General features: G+C 39.4%; 1 protein-coding gene across 7 annotated transcripts in view; it reads right to left on the minus strand.

Moving 5' to 3' along the window:
- Positions 1 to 9913, minus strand: part of SIK3 (SIK family kinase 3) — a 245081-nt gene that overhangs the window by 78580 nt on the left and 156588 nt on the right. For all 7 annotated transcript variants that reach the window (XM_017523349.2, XM_037736656.1, XM_017523354.2 and 4 more), the window contains exon 4: positions 708 to 869. In XM_017523349.2, the coding sequence (XP_017378838.1) occupies positions 708 to 869 (162 nt within the window). The remainder of the gene's footprint in view (positions 1 to 707; positions 870 to 9913) is intronic.

Consider the following 9913-nt stretch of genomic DNA (forward strand, 5'->3'; position numbering starts at 1 on the left):
AAAAAAGAAAAAAAGAAAAGAAAAGAAAAAAGTATTCTCTGTGTCAACAGTGACATAAATACACAAACCAACCTTCTCAAGTGAAGGTGAGAGGAGGGTATATAATTTTAGCAGTTTTCCTTTCTACTTTATTACATATTTGATTTCTTATTATTTAAAAAAGGACCTGTTAACCAAAGTAATAGTATTTTAAACATTACCCTTTCCTTTCTTTCTCCCCAGCCTCGTTCCAGCTGATACTACATTAAAAATAAATGGGCCGGGTGCAGTGGCTCACGCCTGTAATCCCAGCACTTTGGGAGGCCAAGGCAGGCGGATCACTTGAGGTCAGGAGTTTGAGACCAGCATGGCCAACATGGCGAAGCCCCATCTCTACTAAAAATATAAAAATTAGCCAGGCGTAGTGACACGCACCTGTAATCCCAGCTACTTGGGAGGCTGAGGCAGGAGAATCACTTGAACCCAGGAGATGGAGGTTGCAGTGAGTTGAGATTCACCACTGCACTCCAGCCTGAGTGACAACAAGACTCAGTCTTAGGGGGAAAAAATTACTTTTAAAGTTTATCAATTTTCAGGCTAGTTTTGTAAATCTTAAATTTACTTTCACAATAGTTCTTTCTGAAGAGATGGAAATAGATAAGCCCTTGCTTTAAGAGCTCCAAAGGAAAAGCTCCTTTGTCCCTATCTCACGTTAGTACAGTTCTCACCTGCTATTTTGATATTCAGATTGGCATCCAGAAGTAAATTTTCAGCTTTTAAATCACGATGAACAATGTTCCGACAGTGACAAAAATAGACAGCTGTGACGATCTGTTTGAATTTCCGACGCGCCTCCTTTTCTGCCATTCTACCATGGGCCACCAGGTGGTCTGTGTTGAAGAAGAATACAGTCAGTTTTCATTCTGGACACTTGTATAATTTCAAAAGGTAGACTTTTAAGGAGGGCTACAAGGGGCCCTCTCAAATGAATGAGTTAAAGAAGCAAAATGAACAAAGAGAGAACACTACATCGATAGTCCTGGTTTGCATCTATAAAAATTTATTAGTAATAAATATCCAAACTATTTTAAGTATAAATCCTGTTATACAAAAGCATGCATAAGAACACACTTGTACTTTCGTTTGGAAAAGAGCTCTGAGGGTTATAAGGTATTTATCAAGGATCATAGAACTAAAAACCTTTCTTTTCATATCCCCACTGCAGAAGATTACAGACATGAGCAAACACACATGAAGGTAAGCATCAGAAATATTTCCTGTGTTAAACGGGAGATAAAAAAGCAAGGCCCCAATATTCAATCATTTAAGGAAAGAGTAGACAGAAATTAGTCACTGCTAAGGGGCTGGATAGAGCACTCTGTTTAGGTTACCATCTCTTCTGCTTTCTCAAAGTTCTTCCATTTGACATAAAAACACACTTAGTCCCTGTTCTCTGGAGCGCGTAGTGATATACTCACATCTTTATATCTGCATTTATGGGGCTTACCAAATGGTTCTTAAACAATGTTAATTTTTACAGATAGCATCAATCAAAAACCAAGTGAAGTTTCTACCAACTTAAATAAAATCATTTCATTGGCCATGTTGTTAATTAAGGTATATCAAAAGAATTTACATGTGAAAAAATCTATAATACTATAAAGCAGGCTATCTTCAATATTCAAAAATGATTTGATGGATTAGCAGGTTCTTTAAGAACTTTCCAATAATGGCAGTAGGTTTAGACCAAACCAACGATATACATATCTGTGACTCAGTTCTTTATCAAACCAAAACACAGACAGGTCATGACAGCTAAAGGGATTAGAAATGTCAGCTATGATACAGTGGTTCTGTTAGAAATGGCTAATAGTCTCATGAGCACTGTCCTTTAATTAACTGATCTAGCTCGGAAAAGGACATATTTGCCATCATAAGCATTCTGAGATGGTAGGAAAGTGAAAAATGAGGGAATACAGATAAATATACTGTTGTTTATTTATCAACAGTACTTTTGGTAAGAATACACATTGTTTGGTAACATCTCACTCACAGCACTGGTCAGGTGTATCTTTCCTTCACCACGAAGAGGAATTTCAGGGTAGCACATATTTACTAGCAATAACTGCAAGACTCAACGCTTGTGGCAAGAAACGCCAGGGGAGAAGGTTGAAGAAGAGGAGCTAGATACCGACCCATCTACAGAGCAGACTGTAAAATAATTCAAACTGCATTCTGACCACAAGGAATGTAACATTCTGGAATACAAATACTATAGTCACTTTAAGAACATGTCTTGTATGTAGATAATGTAAATCATTAAGAAAGCTCCTCAAAGGAATTTTTGTGATTTTTGTTGACAATACAAGGCTTTTGAAGCATCTCCCTCAAAAAAACCAAGTCATTGTTATAGGCAAGATTACCAATTTAATAGAAAAAAGGAATAAAATAAGAAGTCTTCCACTTAGCAGTTAAAAGGACTAGAATCAAGCTTTCCCCGGGAGGTCAGAGTTGGGGATAAGCTCCCACTTGGGTGTGTTTAGGCTTCTGGTGGTCTGCTATGAACTTTAAACAACACGAAGTCCCAACTAGGGACAGTAACTTAACAGAAGCTGTGAAAGAACTGGCCATCCATCAGAGGTAGAACGCTATGTTTTAAGAGGCCATTTTCTAACAGTACCTGCTCCTTTGACCCCCTATTTCTCTTAACCCAAGGCCTAATTATTCTAATAATATGTTTTAGTTGCTAAACCTTGTCTAATTAAAGAGCTTTGAAGAGACAGCTATTCTTGAGAAACATAAAAATAAACTCTTATGAAGGTTTACCATCAGAAGCTCATTTGGCCAAGCTACCCATTAATTAAAATGCCCAAGAGACATTCGTCTGGCAGTAAACACTAATTACCAGAACACATCAAAGCGCTTCTTAAATGCTGCAGAATGATTAATTTTATGATTTCCAAAATAAGTGATTTACTTTTATTATGAAACTCTTTATAAATTTCTAAGTACCTCGTTTTCCTAAAATGATTGGAAATTTCTCAAAACTGTTATACAGGCCAGAAGCTGGTGGAATGCAGCCTAGTTCTGTTTTATCTCTACAATGGCACATCAGTTGTCCCTGGACAAATCATTTAGCCTGCCAAAACCCCACCTCTTGATCTGCTAAATAGAAGTAAACTCTGTTGCATGCTATACCCAAAGACAGAATAGAATTATTTGGGAATAAACATGTACTCTGATTATTATACGTCAGCTGTGTGCGGTGGCTCATGACTGTAATCCTAGCACTTCGGGAGGCCAAGGCAGATGCATCACAAGGTCAGGAGATCAAGACCATCCTGGCTAATACACTGAAACCCTGTCTTTACTAAAAATACAAAAAATTAGCTGGGCATGGTGGTGGGCGCCTGTAATCACCTCAGGAGGCTGAGGCAGGAGGATCGCTTGAATCGGGGAGGCAGAGGTTGCAGTGAGCTGAGGTAGCGCCACTGCACTCAGCCTGGGCAACAGAGCAAGACTCCCCTATTTCTCTTAACCCAAGACCTAATTATTCTAATAATATGTTTTAGTTGCTAAACCTTGTCTAATTAAAGAGCTTTGAAGAGACAGCTATTCTTGAGAAACATAAAAGTAAACTCTTATGAAGGTTTACCATCAGAAGCTCATTTTAAAAAAAAAAGAGTATCATATGTCAAAACTTTCACTTTCAAAGATGTTGCAAAAGACATTTTTTAAAAGGTTCACTCAATACTATATAGGGAATATTTAAACATCTAGTTAATAAGAGCACACAGCGCTGCAGAATTCTGCCTAGCTTAAAGGTGATTTTCTATACACTGACTGTCACTGTTAATGGTTCTGGTTAAAAGGTGTCTGTAATAGCACACCAGGTAATACAGCTTAAACTATAATACTTTCCCCAAAGGTACCTTCAGTACCCCTATAGTTATAGATACAAAGAAGATAAATCACTTTTTTTTAGCTGGACTCTAAATACACTTATTGAACAAACCACTTTTTTCAAAAGAGTGTTTGCATGAGATATTTGCTCCTAGCCATTGTGTTTGGCATTCAAGTTTTCTTCTTCTTCTCTTTGGGAGCACTGTGCTCTTCACATACAAGCCCCTTTTGGTGGCTCAACCTCATTCACATTTCAGCCTCTGCTCTGATTTTTGCCCATCTTATCCCCCTAACCCCTACTCCCATTGGTTTGCTTTCACTGTAAACCTATGAGGTCTAGTGGGTGTGCCAGGAAGCCAGCAGCCTGCAGTGGTTTTCAGTCCCTGCTAAAAATCACCTTTCAGCTGCTTGCTGACAAATGGCTGCTTTATACTTGTATACGCTCTAGAGGCAGGCAGCAAACATTCTTCAAGTTCAAATGTGACATTTAACGTTCGATGAAGAAATCCAGAGCTGTAGCCTGGCCTGGACTTAACACATAGTCACAGCATTTTAACAAATACTGCAGTACTTTCAGAAGGCAAATGAAACCCAATGGCCCCTGAATCCACTCAATATGCAAAGTAAAATATATGTTGAACCTTGTCAGGATAAACTCCAATTGCAAGGAACTCTAGAGCTGTTCTGCTTCTTCCAGGCAATTCAGTGAGCTAGCTCTCCTAAATACTGAGCCACGACTGCTACCCATATCCTCATCCCAATCATCCACACTGCAGCCATAACCCCAGCAAGATTCTTGTCCCCTCCCCATCCAACCAATCTAAGCAAACCACAATTAGACACCTGCTGTGTAAAGTCAAGTGCATTACACTAAGCTTTTTTCACCATCAATCAACTACTTATCTATTTAGTTGCCATTACAGGTCTGGGACAAATTTAAAGTTTTCTTTGACTAGAACTTTACTCCAAGGATGTACAGACAGGGATAAGGTGATTCTTCACTAAAAGGAAAAAAAGGTTCTCCTGTTTCAAGTGCTTGTCAAAAGTAAAAAGAGTTTAAGTTCTCTTTCTCACTTTCCAGGGACCCTAACTTGGCACTGGTCTTCTTTATTTTTGGTCTGCCTTTCCTTGCAAAATGAAAAAAAGTGAGTAATACTAAGAGATTTCCATACCCCGCAAAGAGTAATATTGCTAGAAGTATAGGAAATCAATTTTGAAGTTTCTAAAGTATTAGAGCACCATCATGTAAGTCTGCTTCAGAATTCACTGTTTGTAATTTTGTCCCCATCTTACTCAGAAAGAAAATATCTTGTGGTACATTTAGGTTCTAACCTTTCAAAGAGCAAAAATACACAGAAGCCAGTCTTAAGCTTCCCTAGGCCAGCTTCAATGGAGCGTCAGAGGTATGCCACTAATGGGATAGCGGTGAGGAGCCAACGTTTCTTAAAATAAGTCACTTTTCCATTCAGACAGTGTCTCCATTTGTCTGCTAAGTCTACGACTCATAGCTGATGCAAAACAGTAGCTGAAAACGAACACATCCTGACAGCAGAACAAGCAATAGGCAGAAACCTCCCATTTCAGTGAAGAATGAACCCAGCCTGGAAAGGGGAAAAGGCAGCATGTGTGCTCATCTTAGGTGACCACCTGAAAATTTTCTGCCAATTCCAAACTAACCACAGCTAGCAATTCTTTGCTTTGCCACTCAGTTCTATCATTTCTTCTTCCTACACCCATGGAAACGACTTCCTGTTTATCAAACAAACGCTTCTTTCCAAAAAAGCAGGGCGAGGCCAAGATAACTTAGCACCTCTGAGCGGGTTAATAGGAGTGCACTCCCTTTAATATGCTATTGTCCTCTAACTCCCAGGCGCGGGCTGCCACTCACTAGAGGAAGAGGGTTTGTCATTTTGTCTTCCTTGCCAGGAATCCAACTACCTCTTACTGGGCTTCTTGCCTTGTTGTTGCTTCTTGTCACTATCTCTTTTCTTCTCGCTTCCATTGACCAGGCCAAAAACTTTTATGGCATCCTTCATGCTTCTCTTGCTCTCACACCCTCCATCCTATCCATCAGCAAATTCTATTCACTCTACATTCAAACCATATTCAGAATCCAACTATTTCTCACCCCGTCTTCACTCCACTCTAGTGCCACCAGCCTTGTTTAACAGCAACTATTACCTCTTCCTTAGATTTCTACAATAACCTCCTAGGATTACTCCTCAAAAGAGCAGCCAAGGCAGTAATCCTTCTTTAAAAACTTTTTATTTTGAGATAATTATAGATTCACAGGAAGTTCCAAAGACAGAGCAGAGAGGTCCTGTGTAGCCTTCATGCAGTTTCCTCCAATGGTTAAATCTTCCATAATTATAGAACGATATCGAAACCCAGAATTTGACATGGGTACAATGTGTATGAATAGTTCTATGTCACTTTATCGCACGTGCAGATTTGTGGAACAACCATTGCAATTACTACAATAGCAAATACAACTATTCAGACTCAGTCATTACTGAGTATTCTCACATATGTACCTCACTTTTCCTCTGTTTAATCTTTTGTATGAAAAAAAGATACAAAAGTATCTCACCACCATAAAGATCTCCCTTGTACTACCGCTATATAGCCATGTTTGTTCCTCTATGCCCCACCATACCTAACTCCTAGAAATCAATCATCTGTTTTCCATTTATGTAATTTCATCACTTTGAGAATACTATATAAACGAAATCATACAGTCAGAAACCTTTTGAGATTGGCTTTTTTATTTTCTTGTTTGCATTTGTTTGCTTTTTGAGACAGAGTCTTGCTCTGTCTTTCAGGATGGATTGCGGCGGCACGGTCGTGGCTAGCTACAGCCTTGACCTCCTCCCACCTCAGCTTCCCAAGCAGCTAGAACTACAAGCATCCACCACCATGCCTTACTAATTATTTAGAGACGGGGTTTCACGAAGTTGACCAAGCTGGTCAACTTCCTGCCTCAGCCTTCCAAAGTGTTGGGATTACAGGCACGAGCCACCATGTCTGGCCTGGTTTTTAGTCACGATAATATCCTTAAGAGCCATCCAAGTTGATATGTCTATTAATCATTTCCTCCTTTTTCTTTTTTTTTTTTTTTNTTTTCCGAGATGCAGTCTCACTCTGTCATTCAGGCTGGAGTGCAGTGGCGCAATCTTGGCTCACTGCAACCTCTGCCTCGCAGGTTCAAGCGATTCTTCTGCCTTAGCCTCCTAAGTAGCTGGGACTACAGGCACGTGCCACCACACCCAGCTAGTTTTTGTATTTTTAGTAGAGATGGGGTATCGCCATATTGGCCAGGCTGGTCACCAAGCTTCATGAGGGCAGGTATTTTTGCCATTTTGTTCAATACTGTATCTAATAAATGGAACGGTATCCGTAATAAGTATTTATTAAAAGAACAAAAGATGATTGAATAAATTCCTATCCCTCTTTCTTAAAACTATTTTCTGAACTTTAGATTTTATTAGCAAAATGAATGCTAAATGCTACTGCTTATCTCAATGAATTCGAGTCTTCTCAAGTAATCCAAAAAGGTACACTAACATGTATGACCTATTTTCACATATCCAAGTCTATACTTGGTATAAGGCAAAAAGCACACTAAATTTTCTTCTGTCTCTTCCAAATAAACTTTTTCCTTGAGAGTTTTGAGAAAACACAGTTTCTTTGTGAAATACATTATCATAGGATATGCTTTAGTTTTGAAAATGTGGAATTAGAAATATTTTAATTTTTTTCTATGCCTCCGTATTACCCATCAAATAGTACTCTGCCTATGATGGATACTTAATAATTATAGGTTAGGCCAGGCATGGGGCATCACACCTATAATCCCAGCACTTAGGGAGGCCAAGGCGGGAGGACTGCTCGAGCCTAGGAGTTTGAGATCAGCTTGAATAGCAAAGCAAGACCCCGCCGCTACAAAAAAAATTAAAAATAAATCAGGCATAGGCCAGGCATGGTGGCTCATGCCTATAATCCCAGCACTGCAGCAGGCAGAGGTAAGTGGATCACCTGAGGTCAGGAGTTCAAGACCAGCCTGGCCAATATGGTAAAACCCTATCTCTACTAAAAATACAAAAGAATTAGCCGGGCATGGTGGCATATGCCTATAGTCCTAGCTACTTGGGAGGCTGAGGCAGGAGAATTGCTTGAACCCAGGAGGCAGCGGTTGCAGTGGGCCAAGATCACGTCACTGCACTCCAGTCTGGGTGACAGAGTGTGACCCCATCGCATAAAACAAACAAACAAAATCAGCCAGGCATGGCATGGTGGTATGCACCTGGTAATCTGTTACTTGAGAGGCTGAGGCAGGAGGATCACTTGAACTCAGGAGTTCAAGGCTACACTGAGCTATGATCATGCCACTGTACTCCAGCCTGAGCATCAGGGCAAGACCCTATCTTTAAACTATTATTAGTAATGATAAATTAATGTTTATTATTAATGATGTTAATTATTCATACTTATTAATTTATTATTGTTATAAATTAAGGAATACCAATGAGAGAAGAGACAAGCTTTTACAAAAACACACTTTTTACTAAACTACATGCTTTTTTAAGTTGTCTTCATAAAAAACATGCCATCCTTTTCATATCAAGTCCATTCACATTAATGTATAAAGAAGGATTTGTTTTCTTATGGCTTCTTAAAAAGTATTTCTAGACTAAGCATAAACCTAGGCAGCCTTTGAAATAGAATCTCATATATTCCAAAATGCCTTTCAAAAATGCTACTCAAATTTTCTCAAATAGTACAAATGTTTCTCATGCTGCATCAAGATATTAGCAATAGTTGGTTGGCTAATCCTGCAACAGAGTTCTAACTAGATTCCTAGTATAATCTGCATGCTCCAAGTCAACAAAGGTACCTTTCGATTTTTTAAAATATTGATGCTTATAATTTCGCAATCCTAGCTCTAACTGGTCTTCCAAAGGGAACAGCTCAAGTGCATACATGTCCCTAAGCAACTTTATCTAGCATGAGATTGTAACTAATGGCAATATATAAGGCTAATGGCTCCCAAATTCATTGTTTCTAGTCACCTAACTTCCTGAGCTCCAAACTCCTGTTTTCAAATGTCTGTTGGAAAACTTCACCTAGGTGTTATGAAGATATTTAAATTTAGGCCAGGTGTGGTGGCTCACAACTGTGATCTCAGCACATTGGGAGGCCATGGTGGGAGGATCACTTGAGTCCAGGAGTTCAAGATCAAATTCAGCAACATAGTGAGATCCTATCTTTATAATTAAAAAAATTTTGAAAGATATCTAAATTTAACATGAACCAAACTGAACTAACGTTCTCTTCTTTTGTTTGTTTTCTTTTTTGAGATGGAGACTCGCTTGTCATCCAGGCTCAAGTGCAGTGGTGTGATGCTGGCTCATTGCAACCTCCACCTCCCAGGTTAAAGCAATTCTCCTGCCACAGGCTCCCAAGTGGCTGGGACTACAGGTGCATGCCACCACGCCCAGCTAATTTTGTATTTTTAGTAGAGACGGGGTTTCACCATGTTGGTCAGGCTGGTCTCAAACTCCTTACCTCAAGTGATCCGCCCACCTCGGTCTCCCAAAGTGCTGGGATTACGGGCGTGGGCCAATGTGTTCGGCCTGAACTAACATTCTCTTTATCTTCCTACTGTAACCTAGGTCTCCTCCTGAATCCCTATTACAATCATCTAGATGTCCATGAAAGGAACTTTGGAATCATCTTCAACACCTCTTTCTTCCTCACTCCTAACATCCAATTACTTACATTTAACTTACATTTAAAGTTTTCAACTGACATTTAAACAGTATGCCTCCTGTTTAAATGTAATGTTTCATCTTCATCCTTCATCTTTCCCTTTCTGTGCATTATCCTTTATGCCGTTACCAGTTATTCTAACACATTTCTTTGGTCATGCCGTTCACTTACTTAGAACTTTTCAACAAAATCTCATAGCCTACAATATATAGTTCTAATTCATAAACAGGGTTCACCTGCATGTGTACTTGCTGTTTCACCA

The sequence above is a fragment of the Cebus imitator genome, unplaced genomic scaffold (assembly GCF_001604975.1).
Source record: "Cebus imitator isolate Cc_AM_T3 unplaced genomic scaffold, Cebus_imitator-1.0 Scaffold28, whole genome shotgun sequence".
Taxonomy (NCBI): domain Eukaryota; kingdom Metazoa; phylum Chordata; class Mammalia; order Primates; family Cebidae; genus Cebus; species Cebus imitator.